The sequence below is a fragment of the Fringilla coelebs genome (genome assembly GCF_963513975.1).
Source record: "Fringilla coelebs genome assembly, contig: SCAFFOLD_440, whole genome shotgun sequence".
NCBI lineage: Eukaryota > Metazoa > Chordata > Aves > Passeriformes > Fringillidae > Fringilla > Fringilla coelebs.
Window position 1 is genome coordinate 1 of NW_028167466.1, and position 23,513 is coordinate 23,513.

A 23,513-nucleotide genomic window follows, 5' to 3' on the forward strand; every position below is an offset into this window, starting at 1 on the left:
CCTCCCTGAGACCCCAAATCCCCCCAAACCCCAACCCAGCCCCGCTGACCGCTGGACGTGGCTCTGCAGTGGTCAAATGTCCAGCAGGTGATGGTCACTGCCAGGGCACCCCAAATCCCCTAAAACCTCCCCAAATCCCCCCCAAAACCCCAAATCCCCCCTAAACCCCAAAACCTCTCCTAGAACCCCCCAAATCCCCCCTAGAACCCCAAATCCCCCCCAAAAAATCCCAAAATCCCTAAAATCCCCAAAAACCCCCTAAAATCCCCCCAAAATCCCCTAAAATCACCCCCCAAAAAACCCCAAAATCCCATAAAATCCCCCCAAAAATCCCCAAAATCCCATAAAATCCCCCCAAAAATCCCAAAATACCCTAAAATCCCCCCAAATCCCCCCTAAAACCCCCAAAATCCCCCAATCCCAGCCCCGCTGACCGCTGGACGTGGCCCTGCAGCGGTCAAATGTCCAGTGGGTGATGGTCACTGCCCCTGGATCCCCAAAATCCCCCCTGAGACCCCAAAAACCTCCCTAGAACCCCCCAAATCCCCCCTAGAACCCAAAATCCCCCCTAAAAACCTCCCAAAATCCCCCCTAGAACCTCAAAATCCCCCTAAAATCCCACCTAGAACTCCAAAATTCCCCCTAGAACCCAAAAATGCCCCCAATAAAACCCAAAATCCCCCCCTAGAACCCTAAAATCCCCCCTAAAACCCCAAAATCCCCCCAAATCCCCCACCCCAGCCCCGCTGACCGCTGGACGTGGCCCTGCAGTGGTCAAGTGTCCAGCGGGTGATGGTCACTGACCCTGGATCCCCAAAATCCCCTAAAACCCCCCCAAAATCCCCCCTAGAACCCCAAAATCCCTCCTGAGACCCCAAAACCTCCCTAGAATCCCCAAAATCCCCCTAGAACCCCAAAATCCCCCCTAAAAAACCCCCAAAACCCTCTAAAATCCCCCCAAAAAATCCCCCCAAATCCCCTAAAATCCCCCCAAAAACCCCTAAAATCCCCCCCAAAAAACCCCAAAATCCCCTAAAATCCCCCAAAAATCCCAAAATACCCTAAAATCCCCCCAAAATCCCATAAAATCCCCCCAAATCCCCCATCCCAGCCCCACTGACCGCTGGACGTGGCCCTGCAGCGTGGCCACGTTGGCCTGGCAGCGGTCCAGGGTCCGGCGGGTGATGGTCACTGCCCCTGGCACCCCAAAATCCCCTAAAACCCCCCCAAAATCCCCCCTAGAACCCCAAAATCCCCCTAAAATCCCCAAATCCCCTAAAACCCCCCAAAATCCTCTAAAATCCCCCTAAAAATCCTCCCAAAGACCCCAAAATCCCCTAAAATCCCCCAAAAAATCCCCCCAAATCCCCTAAAATCCCCCCAAAATCCCCTAAAATCCCCCCCCAAAAATCCCAAAATCCCCTAAAATCTCCCCAAAAAATCCCAAAAAACCCAAAATCCCCTAAAATCCCCCCAAAAATCCCCCCAAATCCCCCATCCCAGCCCCACTGACCGCTGGACGTGGCCCTGCAGCGTGGCCACGTTGGCCTGGCAGCGGTCCAGGGTCCGGCGGGTGATGGTCACTCCCATGGCACCCCAAAATCCCCTAAAACCCCCCCAAAATCCCCCCTAAAACCCCAAAATCCCCTAAATCACCCCCAAATCCCCTAAAACCCCCCAAAATCCTCTAAAATCCCCCTAAAAATCCTCCCAAAGACCCCAAAATCCCCTAAAATCCCCCCAAAATCCCCTAAAACCCCCCCAAAAACCCCTAAAATCCCCCCCCAAAAACTCCAAAATCCCCTAAAACCCCCCCAAAAACCCCCAAAATCCCCTAAAATCACCCCAAAAATCCTCTAAATCACCCCCAAATCCCCTAAAACCCCCCAAAATCCTCTAAAATCCCCCTAAAAATCCTCCCAAAGACCCCAAAATCCCCTAAAATCCTCCCCAAAAACCCCCAAAATCCCCTAAAATCCCCCCAAAAACCCACAAAATCCCCCCCCAAAAAACCCAAAATCCCCAAAAAAACCCCAAAATCCCCCCAAAAATCCCAAAATCCCATAAAATCCCCCCAAATCCCCCATCCCAGCCCCACTGACCGCTGGACGTGGCCCTGCAGCGTGGCCACGTTGGCCTGGCAGCGGTCCAGGGTCCGGCGGGTGATGGTCACTGCCCCTGGCACCCCAAAATCCCCTAAAACCCCCCCAAAATCCCCTAAAACCCCCCCAAAATCCCCTAAATCACCCCCAAATCCCCTAAAACCCCCCCAAATCCCCTAAAATCCCCCCAAAATCCTCCCAAAGACCCCAAAATCCCCCAAAAAATCCCCCCAAATCCCCTAAAATCCCCCCAAAAACCCACAAAATCCCCCCAAAAAAACCCAAAATCCCCCAAAATCCCATAAAACCCCCCAAAATCCCCCCAAATCCCCCAATCCCAGCCCCACTGACCGCTGGACGTGGCCCTGCAGCGTGGCCACGTTGGCCTGGCAGCGGTCCAGGGTCCGGCGGGTGATGGTCACTGCCCCTGGCACCCCAAAATCCCCTAAAACCCCCCCAAAAACCCCCAAAATCCCCTAAAATCCCCCCCAAAAATCCCCTAAATCACCCCCAAAATCCCCTAAATCACCCCCAAATCCCCTAAAATCCCCCTAAAAATCCTCCAAAGATCCCAAAATCCCCTAAAATCCCCCCAAAATCCCCTAAAACCCCCCCAAAAACCCCTAAAATCCCCCCCAAAAAACTCCAAAATCCCCTAAAACCCCCCCAAAAACCCCCAAAATCCCCTAAAATCACCCCAAAAATCCTCTAAATCACCCCCAAATCCCCTAAAACCCCCCAAAATCCTCTAAAATCCCCCTAAAAATCCTCCCAAAGACCCCAAAATCCCCTAAAATCCCCCAAAAAATCCCCCCAAATCCCCTAAAATCCCCCCCAAAACCCACAAAATCCCCCCCAAAAAACCCCAAAATCTCCCAAAATCCCATAAAAACCCCAAAATCCCCCCAAATCCCCCAATCCCAGCCCCGCTGACCGCTGGACGTGGCCCTGCAGCGTGGCCACGTTGGCCTGGCAGCGGTCCAGGGTCCGGCGGGTGATGGTCACTCCCATGGCCTCGATGCAAACGTTGTCTGGGGACAGGGGGGATTTGGGGTCAGCCACCCCAAAAATGTCATAAAACAGCCCCAAAATTACCCCCAAAATGCAGTAAAAAATCCCCACAAAATAGCCCCAAAATCCAGTAAAAAAATCCCACAAAATAGCCCCATAAAATCCCCACAAAATCCCCCCCAAAACCCCCAATTTCCCCCCAAAATCCAGTAAAAAATCCCACCAAAATAGTCCCAAAAAATCCCCACAAAATCCCCCCCAAAAACCCCCAAATTCCCCCCAAAATCCATTAAAAAATCCCACCAAAATAGCCCCAAACAATCCCCACAAAATAGCCCCAAAAAATCCCCACAAAATCCCCCCCAAAAACCCCAAAATTCCCCCCAAAATCCAGTTAAAAAATCCCTCAAATTCCCCCCAAATTCCAGTTAAAAAACCCCCAAATCCCCTCAAAAAAGCCCCATAAAATCCCCCCTGAAGACCCCAAATCCCCCGCAAATGACCCCAAACCCCCCCTAAGTGACCCCAAACCCCCTTTGAGGACCCCAAATTCCCTCTGGGTGACCCCAAACCCCCCCAAACCCCCTCTGGGTGCCTCCAAACCCCCTCGGGGTGACCCCAAACCCCCTCTGAGCCCCCCAGCCCCCCTCTGGGTGACCCCAAACCCCTCTGGGTGACCCCAAACCCCCTCTGGGTGACCCCAAACCCCCACCAAATGACCCCAAACTCCCTCTGGGTGACCCCAAACCCCCCCCAAATGACCCCAAACTCCCTCTGGGTGACCCCAAACCTCCCCCAAATGACCCCAACCCCCCCCAAATGACCCCAAACCCTCCCTAAGTGACCCCAAATCCCCCCTAAGCGACCCCAAACCCCCTCTGGGTGACCCCAGACCCCCTCTGGGTGACCCCAAACCCCCCCCAAATGACCAAAAACCCCCTCTGGGTGACCCCAAAGTCCCCCCAAATGACCAAAAACCCCCTCTGGGTGACCCCAAACCCCCCCCAAATGACCCCAAACCCCCTCTGGGTGACCCCAAACCCCCTTTGAGGACCCCAAACCCCCCCTAAGTGACCCCAAACCCCCCCTAAACAACCCCAATCCCCCTCTTGGTGCCCCCAATCCCCCTCTGGGTGACCCCAAACCCCCCCTAAACGACCCCAAACCCCCTCTGGGTGACCCCAAACCCTCTTGGAGGACCCCAACCGCCCCCTAAACAACCCCAAACTCCCTCTGGGTGACCCCAATCCCCCTTTGAGGACCCCAAACCCCCCTAAATGACTCCTAACCCCCCCCAAGTGACTCCAAACCCCCTCTGGGTGACCCCAAACCCCCCCTAAGTGACCCCAGACCCCCTTGGGGTGACTCCAATCACCCTTTGAGGACCCCAAACCCCCCCAAAATGACCCCAAACTCCCTTTGGGTGACCCCAGACCCCCTCTGAGGACCCCAAACTCCCCCTGGGTGCCCCCAAATCCCCCCCAAATGACCCCAAACCCCCTCTGGGTGACCCCAGATCCCCTCTGGGTGCCCCCAGACCCCCTTGGGGTGCCCCCAAACCCCTCTGGGTGCCCCCACCCCCCTGTGACCCCCCAGTTTTGGGGTCCCACCGATGTTGTGCGCCTCGTCGAACACCACGACCGAGGAGCGCGCGAGCTCGGCCGACACCAGCCCGGCGATCTTGGGGTCCAGCAGGTAATGGTAGCTGTACACCACCACGTTGGCGTGGGCCAGCTGGGGATTTGGGGTCACCCCAAAAGGATTTGGGGTCACCCAAGGAGATTTGGGGTCACCCAGGGTGGTTTGGGGTCATTTTGTACAGGAAAAATAGAAACACGAAGGGGGTTGGGGGAAGGAGAAGCTTTCAGGGAAGGGTTTGGAGGAAGCTTTGGGGTCCCTAAGGGAATTTTGGGGTCCCCCCAGGCGGTTTTGGGGTTCCCCAGAGGGATTTGGGATTCCCCAGAGGGATTTTGGGGTTCTTCAGAGCAGTTTTGGGGTCCCCTACAGAAGATTTGGGGTAATTCGAGGGAGCTCGGGGAGGTTCAGGGCAGTTTTGGGGTCCCCCAAAGGGGATTTTAGGGTCCCTAAGGGAGTTTTGGGGTTCCCCACAGGGATTTGGGGTTCCCCAGGGTGGTTTTGGGGTTCCTCAGAGGGATTTGGGGTCCCCAAGGGTGGTTTTGGGGTCACTCAGGGAGGTTTTAGGGCCCTTTTGGGGTCCCCCAGGCAATGGCAGCTGGACACCACCACGTTGGCGTGGGCCAGCTGCGGGTTTGGGGGATTTCAGGATATTTTGGGGATATTTAGGATATTTTGGGGTGATTTCAGGATATTTTGGGGTGATTTCAGGATATTTTGGGGATATTTAGAATATTTTGGGGTGATTTCATGTGATTTTGGGGTGTTTTTGGGGTCTCACCGAGGCCCTGGCCATGTAGTAGGGGCAGTGGGATATCTCTGATATTTCAGGGTGTTTTTGGGGTGTTTTTGGGGTGTTTTTGGGGTGTTTTGGGGGTCTCACCGAGGCCCTGGCCATGTAGTAGGGGCAGAGGGATATCTAGGATATTCCAGGGTGTTTTTGGGGATATTTCAGGGTATTTTGGGGTGGTTTTGGGGTATTTTGGGGTCTCACCGAGGCCCTGGCCATGTAGTAGGAGCAGAGGGATATCTAGGATATTTTGGGGTGATTTCAGGATATTTTGGGGTGATTTCAGGATATTTTGGGGTGTTTTTGGGGTGTTTTTGGGGTGTTTTTGGGGTCTCACCGAGGCCCTGGCCATGTAGTAGGGGCAGAGGGATATCTAGGATATTTCAGGGTGTTTTTGGGGTGTTTTTGGGGTGATTTCAGGGTATTTTGGGGTCTCACCGAGGCCCTGGCCATGTAGTAGGGGCAGAGGGATATCTAGGGTATTTCAGGGTGTTTTTGGGGTGATTTCAGGGTATTTTGGGGTGTTTTTGGGGTGATTTTGGGGTGATTTTGGGGTCTCACCGAGGCCCTGGCCATGCAGTAGGGGCAGAGGGATATCTCTGATATTTCAGGCTGTTTTTGGGGTGTTTTTGGGGTGTTTTTGGGGTATTTTGGGGTGATTTTGGGGTCTCACCGAGGCCCTGGCCATGTAGTAGGGGCAGAGGGATATCTAGGATATTTTGGGGTGATTTCAGGGTATTTTGGGGTGATTTCAGGGTGTTTTTGGGGTCTCACCGAGGCCCTGGCCATGTAGTAGGGGCAGAGGGATATCTCTGATATTTCAGGGTGTTTTTGGGGTGTTTTTGGGGTGTTTTTGGGGTCTCACCGAGGCCCTGGCCATGTAGTAGGGGCAGAGGGATATCTAGGATATTTTGGGGTGATTTCAGGATATTTTGGGGTGTTTTTAGGGTGGTTTTTGGGGTCTCACCGAGGCCCTGGCCATGTAGTAGGGGCAGAGGCCGCGCTGCCGGCCCAGCCCCCGCAGATCGTCCAGGTTGTGAACCCCGAAGGGGAGGGGGCTCTGCCGGCCCCGGGCCTCGAACTCCTGCGGGAGAGGGAGAGATGGGGCTGGGGGGCAAAAATGGGGCTGGGGTCCTTGGAATGGGGCTGGGGTCACCAAAAAATGGGGCTGGGGTCCTTCAAATGGGGCTGGGGTCACCAAAAAATGGGGCTGGGGTCCTTCAAATGGGGCTGGGGTCCTTGAAATGGGGCTGGGGTCACCAAAAAACGGGGCTGGCGTCCTTCAAATGGGGCTGGGGTCACCAAAAAATGGGGCTGGGGTCCTTCAAATGGGGCTGGGGTCCTTGAAATGGGGCTGGGGTCCTTGAAATGGGGTTGGGGTCCTTAAAATGGGGCTGGGGTCCTTGAAATGGGGCTGGGGTCCTTGAAATGGGGCTGGGGGGGCAAAAACGGGGAGAGAACACCCCAAAATGGGAGGAGAACACCCCAAAATGGGAGGAGAACACCCCAAAATGGGGGGAGAAAGCCCCAAAATGGGGCTGGGGTCCTTGAAATGGGGCTGGGGTCACCAAAAATGGGGCTGGGGTCCTTGAAATGGGGCTGGGGTCCTTGAAATGGCGCTGGGGTCACCAAAAATGGGGCTGGGGTCACCAAAAATGGGGCTGGGGGGGTAAAAACGGGGGGAGAACACCCCAAAATGGGGCTGGGCTTTTTGAAATGGAGCTGGGGGTGCAAAAAATGGGGGAGAACACCCCAAAATGGGGGGGGAACACCCCAAAATGGGGCTGGGGTCCTTGAAATGAGGACCAGGATCCCCCAGATCCCCTCAGATCCCCTGGGGATCCCCCCCCAGATCCTCTGGGATCCTCCCAGGGACCCCTCCCAGACCCTCCAAGCCCCTCCAGGATCCTCCCAGATCCCCCTGGGATCCCCAGATCCCTCAGAATCCCCCGGGATCCCCCCCTGGAACCCCCCCAGACCCTCCAAGCCCCTCCAGGATCCCCCCAGATCCCCCTGGGATCCCCCAAATCCCCTCAGATCCCCTGGGATCCATCCAGGAACCCCCAGGATCCTCCTTGGGACCCCCTCAGATGCCCCCAGACCCCTGGGATCCCCCCCTGGAACCCCCCCAGACCCTCCAAACCCCTCCAGGGTCCCCCCAGATCCCCCTGGGACCCCCAGATCCCCTCAGATCCCCTGGGACCCACCCAGGATCCTCCTTGGGATCCCTCAGATCCCCCGGGATCGCACCCTGGGACCCCCCCAGACCCTCCAAGCCCCCCAAGGACCCCCTCAAACTCCCCTGGGATCCACTCAGGAACCCCCAGGATCCTCGTTGGGACCCCCCAGCTCCCTCAGGATCCCCCAGGATCCCCCAGGATCCCCCTCTGGGACCCCCCCAGACCCTCCAAGCCCCCCAAGGACCCCCTCAAACTCCCCTGGGATCCACTCAGGAACCCCCAGGACCCTCCCTGGGACCCCCCCAGAACCTCCAGATCCCCTCAGATCCCCCGGGATCCCCCCCTGGAACCCCCCCAGACCCTCCAAGCCCCTCCAGGATCCCCTCAGATCCCCCTGGGACCCCCAGATCCCCTCAGATCCCCCCCTGGAACCCCCCCAGACCCTCCAAGCCCCTCCAGGATCCCCTCAGATCCCTCAGGATCCCCCCAGGATCCCCTCAGATCCCCCCCTGAAACCCCCTCAGACCCTCCAAGCCCCTCCAGGATCCCCCCAGACTCCCCAGCATCCCCCAGGATCCCCCCGGGCTCACCTGGAAGAAGGAGCAGCTGGGCCGGGGTCCCTCGGGGGGGTCCCGCAGGTACGAGGCCGTCAGGGCCAGGCAGCGGCTGTCGACCTCCTTCCCGAACCGGAGAGCCGAGACCTGGGGGGATCCACTGGGATCTGCTGGGATCCACTGGGATCCACCCACAGCCCTGAACCCCCCCTGTGATCCCCCCTCCTTCCCGAACCGGAGAGCCGAGACCTGGGGGGGATCCACTGGGATCTACTGGGATCCACCCACAGCCCTGACCCCCCCTGTGATCCCCCCTCCTTCCCGAACCGGAGCGCCGAGACCTGGGGGGATCCACTGGGATCTGATGGGATCCGCTGGGATCAACCCAGGATCCACCCATAGCCCTGACCCCCCCCCAATGTTCCCCCCTCCTTCCCGAAGCGGAGAGCCGAGACCTGGGGGGATCCACTGGGATCTACTGGGATCCACCCACAGCCCTGAACCCACCCACGATCCCCCTGTGATCCCCCCTCCTTCCCGAACCGGAGAGCCAAGACCTGGGGGGGATCCACCGGGATCTGATGGGATCCACCCACAGCCCTGAACCCACCCGTGATCCCCCTGTGACCCCTCCTCCTTCCCGAACAGGAGAGCCGAGACCTGGGGGGGATCCACTGGGATCAACTGGGATCTGATGGGATCCACTGGGATCCACCCACAGCCCTGCACCCACCCACGATCCCCCCCGTGATCCCCCCTCCTTCCCGAACCGCAGCGCCGATCCCACTGGGATCTACGGGGATCCACCCACAGCCCTGAACCCCAGATCCCCGTGAATCCCTTAGGAGCCCCCTCAGATCCCCCCCAGATCCTGTGGAATCCCCTCAGATCCCTCTCAGATCCCATGGAATCCCCTCAGATCCCTTCAGATCCCCCCCGGATCCCATGGAATCCCTTCAGATCCTGTGGAATCCCCTCAGATCCCCCCCCCAGATCCCCTCGGATCCCCCCCAGAGCCCCTGAAATCCCCTCAGATCCCTCTCGGATCCCTCTCAGAACCCCCCAGATCCCTCTCAGATCCCCCCCAGATCCCATGGAATCCCCTCGGATCCCCTCGGATCCCCCCGGATCCCCCCAGATCCCATGGAATCCCCCCAGATCCCCTGGAATCCCCTCAGATCCCTCTCAAATCCCCCAAGATCCCTCTCAGATCCCCCCAGATCCCCCTCAGATCCCTTCAGATCCCCCCCACATCCCCTGGAATCCCCTCAGATCCCTCTCAAATCCCCCAAGATCCCCCCAGATCCCCTGGAATCCCCTCAGATCCTGTAGAATCCCCCCAGATCCGTCTCAAATCCCCCCGGATCCCCCCAGATCCCATGGAATCCCCTCAGATCCCTCTCAGATCCCCCCCAGATCCCGTGGAATCCCCCTCAGATCCCATGGAACCCCCCCCCCAGATCCCCTCGGATCCCCCCCAGGTCCCCTGAAATCCCCTCAGATCCCTCTCAGATCCCCCCAGATCCCTCTCAGATCCCCTCGGATCCCCCCAGATCCCGTGAAATCCCCTCAGATCCCCCCCAGATCCCATGAAAACCCCTCAGATCCCTCTCAGATCCCATGGAACCCCCCCAGATCCCCTCAGATCCCCCCAGATCCTGTGAAATCCCCTCAGATCCCTCCCAGAACCCCCCAGATCCCCCCAGATCCCCTCGGATCCCTCTCAGATCCCGTGAAATCTCCTCAGATCCCTCTCAGATCCCCCCAGATGCCTCCCAGATCCCCTCAGATCCCCCCCAGATCCCCCTCAGATCCCGTGAAATCCCCTCAGATCCCCCCCAGATCCCATGGAACCCCCTCAGATCCCTCTCGGCTCCCTCTCAGAACCCCCCGGATCCCCTCAGATCCCCCCCAGATCCCCTGAAATCCTCTCAGATCCCTCTCGGATCCCTCTCAAATCCCCCCGGATCCCCCCAGATCCCATGGAATCCCCTCGGATCCCCTCAGATCCCCCCCAGATCCCATGGAACCCCCCCAGATCCCCTCGGATCCCCTCAGATCCCCCCCAGATCCCATGGAACCCCCCCCCAGATCCCCTCGGATCCCCCCCAGATCCCCCCAGATCCCCTCAGATCCCCCCAGATCCCCTGAAATCCCCTCGGATCCCCCTCAGATCCCATGAAATCCCCTCAGATCCCCCCCAGATCCCATGGAACCCCCTCAGATCCCTCTCGGATCCCTCTCAGAACCCCCCACATCCCCTCAGATCCCCCCCAGATCCCCTGAAATCCCCTCAGATCCCTCTCGGATCCCTCTCAAATCCCCCCGGATCCCCCCAGATCCCTCTCAGATCCCGTGAAATCCCCTCAGATCCCTCTCAAATCCCCTCAGATCCCCCCAGATCACTCTCAAATCCCCTCGGACCCCCCCAGATCCCCCCGGATCCCTGGGGATCCCCTCGGATCCCCCGCCCGACCTCGGGGTGCACGCAGAGGTTCTTGCGGGAGCTCAGCGCCAGCGCCAGGAAGGGCAGCGGCTCCCCCAGCTCCCGCTCGTAGCATTCCAGAAGCTTCCGCAGCTCCTCCACCACCTGGGGGGGGGATCCCAGGGATCCTCAGGGATCCGCCCCCCCGGGGGGATCCAGCCCCAGGGATCCCCCCCAGGGATCCCCTCCCCCGCCGACCTTCTCGATCTCGGGCACCGTGCGGGAGCAGTAGATCAGCTTGGAGACGTCCAGAGGGTGGGCCTGGGGGGGGAGGATCCACTGGGATCCACTGGGATCTACTGGGATCTGGGGGGATCCCAGAACCCACCAGGACCCGCTGGGACAAACTGGGATCTACTGGGATCAGCCAAGATCTGTTGGGATGCCCCAAAACCCCTCTGGATCCCCCCAAACCCCTCCAGATCCCCTGGATCCACCAGAATCCCCCCCTAAAAACCCAACCAGGATCCTCCAGGACTCCCCAAACCCCTCAGGATCCCCCCAGGATCCACAGGAATCCCCCTAAAAACCCACCAGGATCCTCCAGGTGCCCCCAAACCCCTCTGGATCCCCCCAAACCCCTCCAGATCCCCAGGATCTACCGGGATCCCCCCCTAAAAACCCATCAGGATCCTCCAGGCGCCCCCAAACCCCTCAGGATCCCCCCAACCCCCTCCAGATCCTCTCAGATGTCCTGGGATCCCCCCATAAAGACCCACCAGGATCCTCCAGGTGTCCCCAAACCCCTCTGGATCCCCCGGGATCCCCCAGGATCCACCGGAATCCCTCCTAAAAACCCACCAGGATCCTCCAGGACTCCCCAAACCCCTCTGGATCCCCCCAAACCCCTCCAGATCCCCTCAGATCCCCCGGGATCCACCAGAATCCCCCCTAAAAACCCACCAGGATCCTCCAGGTGCCCCCAAACCCCTCTGGATCCCCCCGGATCCCCCGGGATCCACCAGAATCCCCCCCTAAAGACCCACCAGGATCCTCCAGGTGCCCCCAAACCCCTCTGGATCCTTCCAAACCCCTCTGGATCCCCCCAGATCCCCCCCTAAAATCCCACCAGGATCCTCCAGGTGTCCCCAAACCCCTCAGGATCCCCCCGGATCCCCAGGATCCCCCGGGATGGGCTCACCCGCTGGTAGGCGACGATCAGGGCCAGCAGCGACACCGTCTTGCCCGTCCCCGACGGCATCTCCAGCACCCCGTGGCCCTGGGGGGGGGAGGGGCCCGGATCCTCGCTGGATCCCGCCCGATGGGATCCACCCAGCGGGATCCACCCAGCAGGGCCCAGGGTGGATCCCAGCCAGTGGATCCCCAGTGGAAACACCCCCACCCCCCACCCACCCAGTGGATCCCCCCCAGTGGATCCCTCCCAGCTGTCCCCTCCTGGCGCATTCCCCAGTGGATCCCCTCAGTGGATTCCCCCTCAATGGATCCTCCCCATTGGATCCCTACCGGGGGGCCCTCAGTGGATCCCCCCCCCGTGGACACACCCACCCCACCCCCCACCCCCCCAGTGGATCCCTCATCGATCCCACCCATTGGATCCCCTCAGTGGGCTCCCCAATTGGATCCCCCCAGTGGATCCCCTCCCTTCGGTGGATCCCCTCCCCGGTGGATCCCCTCCTGGTGGATCCCCTCCCTCCAGTGGATCCCCATCTCCCCAGTGGATGCCCTCTCCCCAGTGGATCCCCTCCCCAGTGGATCCCCTCCCCAGTGGATCCCCTCCCCTCAGTGGATCCCCTCCCGGTGGATCCCCTCCCTCCAGGGGATCCCCCCCAGCAGATCCCCTCCCTCAAGTGTATCACCTCCCCCCAGTGGATCCCCATCTCCCCAGTGGATCCCCTCTCCCCAGTGGATCCCCTCCCCTCAGTGGATCCCCTCCCTCCACTAGATCCCCTCCCGTAGGATCCCCTCCCTCCAGAGGATCCCCTCCCCGGTGGATCCTCTCCCTCCAGTGGATCATCTTCCTCCAGTGGATCCCCTTCCTCCAGTGGATCCCCTCCCTCCGGTGGATCCCCTCCTCGGTGGATCCCCTCCCTTCACTGGATCCCCTCCCTGGTGGATCTCCCTCCAGTGGATCCCCTCCCTCCAGTGGATCCCCTCCCCGGTGGATCCCCTCCCCGGCTGATCCCCTCCCCTTGGTGGATCCCCTCCCGGTGGATCCCCTCCCCGTTGGATCCCCCCCCCCCCCCCCGGTCCCACCTTGGCGTCCAGGGTGCGTTTGAGCTCCAGCATGTAGGAGAACTGCTCGGGGTAGATGAACTCGTAGGGGAACAGCACCAGCAGCCCGTCCACGTTCAGCCTGAGGGGATCCGGAGGGATCCACTGGGATCCACTGGGTCCGGGGAGGATCCCGAGGGGTTTTGGGGGGGTTTTGAGGGGATTCAGGGGGGTTTTTGGGGAGATTTTGGGGTGATTTGGGGGTTTCAGGGTTTGGGGCAGCACCAGGAGCCCGTCCACATTCAGCCTGAGGGGATCCCGAGGGATCCACTGGGATCCAGTGGATCCGGGGAGGATCCCGAGGGGTTTTGGGGGGGTTTCGAGGGGATTCAGGGGAAACTTTGGGGGATCTGGGGTGAATTGGGACAATTTTGGGGTTTGGGGCAGCACCAGCAGCCCGTCCACGTTCAGCCTGCGGGGATCCCGAGGGATCTGGTGGATCCCAGGAGCAGATCCCAACGGATTTTGGGGGGTTTCGAGGGGATTCAGGGGGGATTTTGGGGAGATTTTGGGGTTTAAGGGTTTGGGGCAGCACCAGGAGCCCGTCCACGCTCAGCCTGCGGGGATCTGGTGGATCTCAGGAGTGGATCTCTCCAAAATCCCCCTCAGATCTCCCCAAATTCTCTCTGATCCCCCAAAACTCCCTCAAGTCCCCCCCAAATCCCCTCAGCTGTCCCCAAAATCTCCCCAAATTCCCTCAGATCCCCCAAAATCCCCTCAGCTCTCTCAAAGCTCCCTAATTTCCCTCATATCTCTGAAAACGCCTCAAAATTCCCTCAAATCCCCCCCAAATTCTCTCAAGTCCCCCCCAAATCCCCTCAAAATTCCCCTGAATCCTCCAAACTGCCCCCCAAACACCCCAAAATTCCCTCAAATCCCCCAAAATCCCCTCTGATCCCCCAAAACTCCCTCAAGCCCTCCCAAAGCCGCCCAGATCTCCCCAAAATCCCCCCAATTCCTCCAAAATTCCCCAAATCCCCTCAGATCTCCCAAAACTCCCCCAAATTCCCTCAAATCCCCCAAAATTCCCTCAGGTCCCCCAAGATTCCCTCGGGTCCTCCCCAAAATCTCCCAAATTCCCCCAAAATTCCCCCCCAAAACCTCCCAATTCACTCATATCCCCCCAAATCCTCCCAAATTCTCTCAAATCTCCCCGGAATCCCCCAAATTTTTCCGAAATTCCCCCAAATTCCCCCCAAATCGCCCCGAAATTCCCAAATTTCCCCTCCCCCCCCCCCGCTCCCCCTTTTCCCGCCCCTCCCCCCCCTCACTTCATGGCTCCCGCCGCTGCCTCGCGCCGCCGCCGAGGCCCCGCCCCCTCCCGCACCGCGCGCTCCGATTGGACAGCGCTGACCCCGCCTCGCCTCATCATTGGCTGCTCGGAAATGCCAATCAAAGGGAGGGGGGGCGATGCCGGGGAGGAGCAATCGAGCGCGGAGCGATGGATCGGGGGAGACTCGTGGGGGGAGGGGAGAAAAATTTTGGGTTTTTTAAAATTTTCGGGATTTTTTTTTTTTTGGGATTTTTTTTTTTTGGGACATTTGGGGACATCGCGGGAGGGGTGACAAAAATTTGGGGGAGATTCGGAGGGTGAGGGATCCAAAAATTCCGCACCCCCCAAAAAAAAAAGCGAAAAAGAACCAAAAAAATTTTCAACTTTTATTGAATTCTTCGCACCGCCCCTCCCCCACCTTGCCCCTCCCCCACCCTACCTTGCCCCGCCCCTCCCCCCTCCCCCCCCCGCGGTTTTCCCGCGAATTCCGCTGGGTTTGGGCAAAACCGGAGCGAAAAAAGGAAAAAAAAATTCAAAATCGCGATTTGTGCCCCTCCCCCACCCCCAACATGAGGGGGGGAGGGGCTGAGAGGCAACGCTGGTGGGGGAGGGGCCCCGGAACTGGGAGGGACTGGGACAGACTGGGATAAACTGGAATCAAACTGGGAGGGACTGGAAATGGACTGGGACAAACTGGGATTGAACCGGGCTGGGGTAATGGGATACTGGGAGGGACTGGGAGGGACTGGGATTGAACTGGGAGGGACTGGGAGGGAACTGGGAGGGGATAACGGGATACTGGGAGGGACTGGGATTGAACTGGGAGGGACTGGGACAAACTGGGATTGAACTGGGACAAACTGGGATTGAACTGGGCTGGAGTAATGGGATACTGGGAGGGACTGGGGGGGACTGGAATTGAACTGGGAGGGGATAACGGGATACTGGGAGGGATTGGGATTGAACTGGGATTGAACTGGGAGGGACTGGGAGAGAACTGGGGGGGACTGGAGGGGCTTGGAGGGACTGGGACAAACTGGGATTGAACTGGGATGGACTGGGAGAAGATAACGGGATACTGGGAGGGATTGGGATTGAACTGGGAGGGACTGGTTTGGACTGGGACAAACTGGGATTGAACTGGGCTGGGGTAATGGGATACTGGGAGGGACTGGGATTGAACTGGGAGGGACTGGGATTGAACTGGGATGGACTGGGAGGGGATAACGGGATACTGGGAGGGATTGGGATTGAACTGGGGGGGACTGGGATGGACTGGGACAAACTGGGATTGAACTGGGAGGGGATAACGGGATACTGGGAGGGACTAGGATTGAACTGGGATTGAACGGGGAGGGACTGGGATGGACTGGGACAAACTGGGATTGAACTGGGCTGGGGTAATGGGATACTGGGAGGGACTGGGACAAACTGGGATTGAACTGAGAGGGAACTGGGATTGAACTGGGATGGAGTGGGAGGGGATAACGGGATACTGGGAGGGATTGGGATTGAACTGGGAGGGACTGGGGGGGACTGAGATGGACTGGAGGGATTAGGAGGGGATAACGGGATACTGGGAGGGACTGGGATTGAACTGGGAGGGACTGGGAGGGACTGGGATGGACTGGGACAAACTGGGATTGAACTGGGAAGGAACTGGGATTGAACTGGGATGGACTGGGAAGGGATAACGGGATACTGGGATTGAATTGGGATTGAACTGGGTTTGAACTGGTTTGAACTGGTTTGGACTGGGAGCTCCGGGGGGGTCAAAGCCACTTCGAGGTTTTTTTTAAAAACGTCCAAAAATGGCACCAAAAAGCCCCAAAATCCCCCAAAACTGAGGGGGCGGGGCCAGAGCAACTGGGGGCGGGGCCATAGGACAAAGGGGCGGGGCCATAGGACACAGGGGCGGGGCCATAGGACACAGGGGCGGGGCCAGAGCAACTGGGGGCGGGTGGGGACACGGGGGGGAGGGGCACAGGGGAGGGACAGGTGGAGGGGAGGGGCACAGGTGAGCCCAGGTGGGTGGCACAGAGGTGTGCCAGGTGTGTGCCCAGCTGTCCCCAGGTGTGCCAGGTGTCCCCAGGTGTGCACAGGTGGGTGGCACACAGGTGTGCCTGGTGCCCAGCTGTGTGCCCAGCTGTCCCCAGGTGTGCCAAGTGTCCCCAGGCGTGCCCAGGTGTGTGGCACACAGGTGTGCCCAGGTGTGCCCAGGTGTGTCACACACAGGTGTCCCCCAGGTGTGCCCAGGTGTGTCCCCAGGTGTGCCCAGGTGTCCCCAGGTGTGCCCAGGTGTGGCAGGTGTCACTCCCGGATGCTGGCCGAGTAGGAGAACTGCGGGAAATGCGTCCGGGGATCGCGCTCCGGAGAGCCCAGGAGCTCACCTGGGGACAGGTGAGACAGGTGAGGGACAGGGGAGGGACAAGAGCTCACCTGGGGACAGGTGAGACAGGTGAGGGACAGGTGGGGACAGGGGAGGGACAAGTGAGGGACAGGTGAGGGACAGGGGAGGGACAAGAGCTCACCTGGGGACAGGTGGGACAGGTGAGGGACAGGGGAGGGACAGGTGAGACAGGGGAGGGACAGGTGAGGGACAGGGGAGGGACAAGAGCTCACCTGGGGACAGGTGAGACAGGTGAGGGACAGGGGAGCCCAGGTGTGCCCTCACATCTCTCGGGGGGTGTGACCGTGATGGAAGGGGGGTGTCAGTGACAGGTGAGGGGACAGGTGAGGGTACAGGTGTGCCCAGGTGTGTCCAGGTGAGCCCAGGTGAGCCCAGGTGTGCCCAGGTGAGCCCTCACATCTCTCGGGGGGCGTGACCGTGATGGAAGGGCGGGGTCAGTGACAGGTGAGGGTACAGGTGAGGACACAGGTGAGGGGACAGGTGAGGGTACAGGTGTGCCCAGGTGTGCCCAGGTGTGCCCAGGTGAGCCCTCACATCTCTCGGGGGGCGTGACCGTGATGCTCTGCGCCGTGAACTCCTCGTCGAAGTACCTGGTGTCCACCTCCGACGTCACCTGCGGCCGGAAGGGCGGCACCAGCTGGGGGGGGCGGGGCCTCTCGCCAGGTGTGCGCGGCGGGGCCTCACCTGGGCGGGGCGGGGCCGGGGGCGGGGCCTCACCTTCCTCTGCACCACGTCGTCCCAGTCGATGCCCGCGAAGAAGCGATGCTCCATCACCTCGCGGGCGTCACCTGGGCCACCGCCCAGCCTGGGCACCGGGGCACAGGTGGGCACAGGTGAGTGCAGGGGGGCACAGGGGGGCACAGGTGAGTCATCAGGTGGGCACAGGTGAGTGCAGGTGTGTCAGCAGGTGGGAACAGATGAGAACAGGTGGATAAAGGTGTGCCCAGCTGTACCCAGGTGTATCTCAGGTGTGCCCAGGTGTATCTCAGGTGTGCCCAGGTGTACCCAGGTGTGCTCAGGTGTATCCCAGGTGTATCCAGGTGTGCCCAGGTGTACCCAGGTGTATCTCAGGTGTACCCAGGTGTATCCCAGGTGCACTCACCTCTGCTTTGGGTCCTTTTTGAGCAGGCCGGCCAGCAGGGCGCGGCTGTCGGGCCCCAGGGAGCGGGGGAAGCGCAGGTACCCGTGAGTGTGGGTACCCCAGGTGTGCCCAAGTGTGCCCAGGTGTACCCCAGGTGTGCCCAGGTGTGCCCAGGTGTATCCCAGGTGTACCCAGGTGTATCCCAGGTGTACCCAGGTGTACCCAGGTGTATCCCAGGTGTATCCCAGGTGTATCCCAGGTGTGCCCAGGTGTATCCCAGGTGTATCCCAGGTGTATCCAGGTACACTCACCTCTGTTTGGGGTCCTTTTTGAGCAGGCCGGCCAGCAGGGCGCGGCTGTCGGGCCCCAGGGAGCGCGGGAAGCGCAGGTACCCGTGAGTGTGGGTACCCAGGTGTGCCCAGGTGTATCCCAGGTGTGCCCAGGTGTATCCCAGGTGTGCCCAGGTGTATCCCAGGTGCACTCACCTCTGTTTGGGGTCCTTTTTGAGCAGGCCGGCCAGCAGGGCGCGGCTGTCGGGCCCCAGGGAGCGCGGGAAGCGCAGGTACCCGTGAGTGTGGGTACCCCAGGTGTGCCCAGGTGTGCCCAGGTGTACCCCAGGTGTGCCCAGGTGTATCTCAGGTGTATCCCAGGTGTATCCAGGTACACTCACCTCTGCTTGGGGTCCTTTTTGAGCAGGCCGGCCAGCAGGGCGCGGCTGTCGGGCCCCAGGGAGCGCGGGAAGCGCAGGTACCCGTGAGTGTGGGTACCCCAGGTGTATCTCAGGTGTATCCCAGGTGTATCTCAGGTGTGCCCAGGTGTACCCCAGGTGTGCCCAGGTGTACCCCAGGTGTATCTCAGGTGTATCTCAGGTGTACCCAGGTGTATCCAGGTACACTCACCTCTGTTTGGGATCCTTTTTGAGCAGGCCGGCCAGCAGGGCGCGGCTGTCGGGCCCCAGGGAGCGCGGGAAGCGCAGGTACCCGTGAGTGTGGGTACCCCAGGTGTGCCCAGGTGTATCTCAGGTGTGCCCAGGTGTGCCCAGGTGTACCCCAGGTGTGCCCAGGTGTGCCCAGGTGTATCCCAGGTGTGCCCAGGTGTGCCCAGGTGTATCCCAGGTGTGCCCAGGTGTATCCCAGGTGTGCCCAGGTGTATCCCAGGTGTATCCCAGGTACACTCACCTCTGCTTTGGGTCCTTTTTGAGCAGGCCGGCCAGCAGGGCGCGGCTGTCGGGCCCCAGGGAGCGCGGGAAGCGCAGGTACCCGTGAGTGTGGGTACCCAGGTGTGCCCAGGTGTACCCAGGTGTATCTCAGGTGTATCCCAGGTGTATCCCAGGTGTATCTCAGGTGTATCCCAGGTGTATCCCAGGTGTATCCCAGGTGTATCTCAGGTGTATCCCAGGTGTACCCAGGTGTATCTCAGGTGTGCCCAGGTGTGCCCAGGTGTATCCCAGGTGTATCCCAGGTGTATCCCAGGTGTGCCCAGGTGTATCCCAGGTGTATCCAGGTGTGCTCACCTCTGCTTGGGGTCCTTTTTGAGCAGGCCGGCCAGCAGGGCGCGGCTGTCGGGCCCCAGGGAGCGCGGGAAGCGCAGGTACCCGTGAGTGTGGGTACCCCAGGTGTGCCCAGGTGTGCCCAGGTGTATCTCAGGTGTGCCCAGGTGTATCTCAGGTGTACCCAGGTGTGCCCAGGTGTATCTCAGGTGTATCCCAGGTGTGCCCAGGTGTATCTCAGGTGTGCCCAGGTGTGCCCAGGTGTATCCCAGGTGTACCCAGGTGTATCCCAGGTGTATCCCAGGTGTGCCCAGGTGTACCCAGGTGTATCTCAGGTGTGCCCAGGTGTATCCCAGGTGTACCCAGGTGTACCCAGGTGTACCCCAGGTGTATCCAGGTGCACTCACCTCTGCTTGGGGTCCTTTTTGAGCAGGCCGGCCAGCAGGGCGCGGCTGTCGGGCCCCAGGGAGCGCGGGAAGCGCAGGTACCCGTGAGTGTGGGTACCCCAGGTGTGCCCAGGTGTGCCCAGGTGTATCCCAGGTGTATCCAGGTGCACTCACCTCTGCTTTGGGTCCTTTTTGAGCAGGCCGGCCAGCAGGGCGCGGCTGTCGGGCCCCAGGGAGCGCGGGAAGCGCAGGTACCCGTGAGTGTGGGTACCCCAGGTGTGCCCAGGTGTGCCCAGGTGTATCCCAGGTGTATCCAGGTGCACTCACCTCTGTTTGGGGTCCTTTTTGAGCAGGCCGGCCAGCAGGGCGCGGCTGTCGGGCCCCAGGGAGCGGGGGAAGCGCAGCTCCTCCAGCAGGATCAGCTCGAAGAGCCGCTCGTGGTCCTGGCTGTAGAACGGGAGGCGCCCGCAGAGCATCTCGTACATCACCACGCCCAGCCCCCACCAGTCCACCGCCCGCCCGTAGTCGTTGTCTTCCAGGACCTGGGGGGGAAAGGGGAAGGGTCACCTGAGGGGATCAAGGTGTGGGGGTCACCTGCCAGGACCTGGGGGGAGAGAGATCATGGGGTCACCTGCCAGGACCTGTGGGGAGAGAGATCACGGGGTCACCTGACAGGACCTGGGGGGACAGAGGGCACGGGGTCACCTGAGGGGATAAAGGTGTGGGTGTCACCTGCCAGGACCTGGGGGGAGAGAGATCATGGAGTCACCTGTCAGGACCTGTGGCGGTAAAGGGCACAGGGTCACCTGTCAGGACCTGTGGGGGGAAAGGGGACAGAGTCACCTGCCAGGACCTGGGGGGGGAAAGGGGACAGGGGCACCTGCCAGGACCTGGGGGGGGAAAGGGGACAGGGGCACCTGCCAGGACCTGGGGGGGGAAAGGGGACAGGGGCACCTGCCAGGACCTGGGGGGGGAAAGGGGACAGGGGCATCTGCCAGGACCTGTGGGGGGAAAGGGGATGGGGTCACCTGACAGGACCTGTGGGAGGAAAAGTGTGAGGATCACCTGCCAGGACCTGTGGGGTTAAAGATGTAGGGGTCGCCTGTCAGGACCTGTGGGGTTAAAGGGGACAGGGTCACCTGCCAGGACCTGTGGGGTTAAACATGTAGGGGTCGCCTGTCAGGACCTGTGGGGTTAAAGGGGACAGGGTCACCTGCCAGGACCTGTGGGGTTAAAGGGGACAGGGTCACCTGCCAGGACCTGTGGGGAAAAAGGTGTGAGTGGCACCTGCCAGGACCTAAAGGGGAGAGGGATCATGGGGTCACCTGCCAGGACCTGTGGGGTTAAAGGGGACAGGGTCACCTGTCAGGACCTAAAGAGAGACAAGCCATGAGGAAACCCCTCAGGATTTGGGGAAAATTTGGGAATTTGGGGGGAATTTTCGGGGATTTTGGGGGAATTTTCGGGGATTTTGGTGGGAATCCTCTGGGAATTTCGGGTTTTTTCCCCAAATCTCCCCCAAATTCCCGGGATTTGGGGAATTCCAGCTCACCTCGGGCGCCAGGTACTCGGGGGTGCTGCAGAAGGTCCTTGCAGGATTTGGGGGAACTCTTTTGGGATTTTGGGGGAATTCTCTGGGGATTTTGGTGGGAATTCTCTGGGAATTTTGGGGTTTTTTCCCCAAATCTGCCCCAAATTCCTGGGATATTGGGAATTCCCGACTCACCTCGGGCGCCAGGTACTCGGGGGTGCCGCAAAGGTCCTTGCAGGATTTGAGGGAATTCTTTGGGGATTTTGGGGGAATTTTTGGGGATTTTGGAGGAATTTTGGGGGATTTTGGGTGGAACCCTCTGGGAATTTCAGGTTTTTCTCCCAAAATCTGCCCCAAATTCCGGGGATTTGGGAATTCCGGCTCACCTCGGGCGCCAGGTACTCGGGGGTGCCGCAGAAGGTTCTCATGGTGGCGCCGTCCGTCACCCCCTCCTTGCAGAGCCCGAAATCCGTGATCTTGATGTGCCCGTCCTTGTCCAGCATCAGATTCTCCAGCTGGGAACGCCAGAGGGAGACCCAAAATCCCGGGAATTCAGCCCAAAAAATCCCGGGAATTCAGGTCCAAAAAATCCCGGGAATTCAGGTCCAAAAAATCCCGGGAATTGGGCCCTAAAATCCCAGGAATTTGGCCCCAAAAATGCCAGGAGTTCAGCCCAAAAATCCCAGGGATTCAGGTCCAAAAATCCCGGGAATTCAGGTCCAAAAATCCCGGGAATTCAGGTCCAAAAAATCCAGGGAATTGGGCCCAAAAATCCTGGGAATTTAGCCCCAAAAAATCCCGGGAATTCAGCCCAAAATCCCGGGAATTCAGGTCCAAAAAATCCCAGGAATTCAGCCCTAAAATCCCAGGAATTTGGCCCAAAAATCCCAGGAATTCAGGTCCAAAAATCCCGGGAATTCAGGCCAAAATCTTGGGATTCAGCCCTAAACCCCCGGAATTCAGCCCCAAAATACCAGGAACTGAGCCCCAAAATCCCAGGAATTCAGCCCCAAAATCCCAGGAATTCACCCCAAAATCCCAGGAACTGAGCCCCAGATCTCACAAAATCAGCCCCAAAATCCCAGAAAATCAGCCCCAAACCCCCAGAACTCAGCCCCAAAATGCCCGGAATTGTCCCCAAATCCTGGGAATTTGCCCCAAAATGCCCGGGATTGTCCCCAAAATCCCTGGAATGCCCCAAAATCCCCGGAATCTGCCCCAAAATCACCGGAATTTGCCCCAAAATGCCCGGAATTTGTCCCAAAATCCCCGGAATTGTCCCAAAATCGCTGGAATTGTCCCAAAATCCCGGGAATTTGCCCCAAAACCCCCAGAATTTGCCCCAAAATCCTGGGAATTGCCCCAAAACCCCCGGAATTTGCCCCAAAATCCTGGGAATTGTCCCAAAATCGCTGGAATTTGCCCCAAAATCCCGGGAATTGGCCCCAAAACCCCCGGAATTGTCCCAAAATCCCTGGAATTTGCCCCAAAATCCCCGGAATCTGCCCCAAAATCGCCAGAATCTGCCCCAAATCGCTGGAATTTGCCCCAAAATCCCCGGAATTGTCCCAAAATCCTGGGAATTTGCCCCAAAATCCCTGGAATTGTCCCCAAAATCGCCAGAATTTGCCCCAAAATCTCCGTAATTCACCCTAAAATTCCCGGAATTTGCCCCAAAATCCCCGGAATTGTCCCAAAATCCCTGGAATTTGCCCCAAAATCCCGGGAATTGGCCCCACAATCCTGGGAATTACCCCAAAAAGCCGGGAATTGGCCCCAACCTCACCTTGATGTCGCGATAGACGACGTCGCGAGTGCAGGTACTGCAGGGCCGAGGTGATCTCGGCGCCGTAGAAACGCGCCCGGGGCTCGGGGAAAACGCGCTCGCGGGACAGGTGGAAAACAGCTGGGAAAAACGGGGGAAAAACGGGAAAAATGGGAAAATGGGAAAATAAATATTGGGGGGAAAAGGGGGAAAATGGGAAAATGGGAAAATAAATATCGGGGGGGAAAACGGGGAAAACGCGCTCGCGGGACAGGTGGAAAAACAGCTGGGGGGAGAAAAACGGGGGGAAAAACCGGGAAAATGGGAAAATGGGAAAAATAAGTATTGGGGGGAAAAACGGGAAAATGGGAAAATGGGAAAATAAATATTGGGGGGAAATGGGGAAAATGGGAAAATGGAAAATAAATATCGGGGGGAAAACGGGGAAAACGCGCTCGCGGGACAGGTGGAAAAACAGCTGGGGGGAAAAAACGGGGGAAAAACGGGGAAAACGGGAAAAATGGGAAAAATGGGAAAATAAATATGGGGGAAAAATGGGGAAATGGGAAAAATGGGAAAAAAATGGGAA

General features: G+C 59.3%; 2 protein-coding genes and 1 long non-coding RNA gene across 3 annotated transcripts; 1 reads left to right on the forward strand and 2 right to left on the reverse strand.

Annotated features, from left to right (window-relative positions):
* Positions 1-1,121: 1,121 nt before the first annotated feature.
* Positions 1,122-14,292, reverse strand: LOC311165819 (general transcription and DNA repair factor IIH helicase subunit XPD-like; the record flags this gene model as incomplete). The annotated part of the gene is made up of 13 exons (XM_084227323.1): positions 14,261-14,292; positions 12,972-13,071; positions 11,899-11,976; positions 10,956-11,018; positions 10,749-10,862; positions 8,309-8,419; positions 6,506-6,622; positions 4,724-4,847; positions 3,037-3,133; positions 2,454-2,467; positions 2,103-2,196; positions 1,510-1,606; positions 1,122-1,156 (listed from the first exon to the last, which is right to left on the reverse strand). Coding segments are annotated over exons 1-13 (1,049 nt in total), but the record flags the coding sequence as incomplete, so codon positions are not given.
* A 1,739-nt stretch (positions 14,293-16,031) lies between these two features.
* LOC311165821 (RAC-beta serine/threonine-protein kinase-like) lies at positions 16,032-23,065 on the reverse strand (the record flags this gene model as incomplete). Its single annotated transcript, XM_084227324.1, is given in 7 exon segments — positions 16,032-16,652; positions 17,207-17,309; positions 17,390-17,477; positions 19,956-20,170; positions 21,546-21,674; positions 22,946-22,973; positions 22,975-23,065. Coding segments are annotated over 7 exon segments (734 nt in total), but the record flags the coding sequence as incomplete, so codon positions are not given.
* LOC311165820 lies at positions 17,496-19,873 on the forward strand. Its single transcript, XR_014616962.1, has 3 exons — positions 17,496-17,661; positions 18,827-18,857; positions 19,369-19,873. It is a non-coding gene; the product is annotated as an uncharacterized lncRNA (long non-coding RNA).
* Positions 23,066-23,513: the final 448 nt, after the last annotated feature.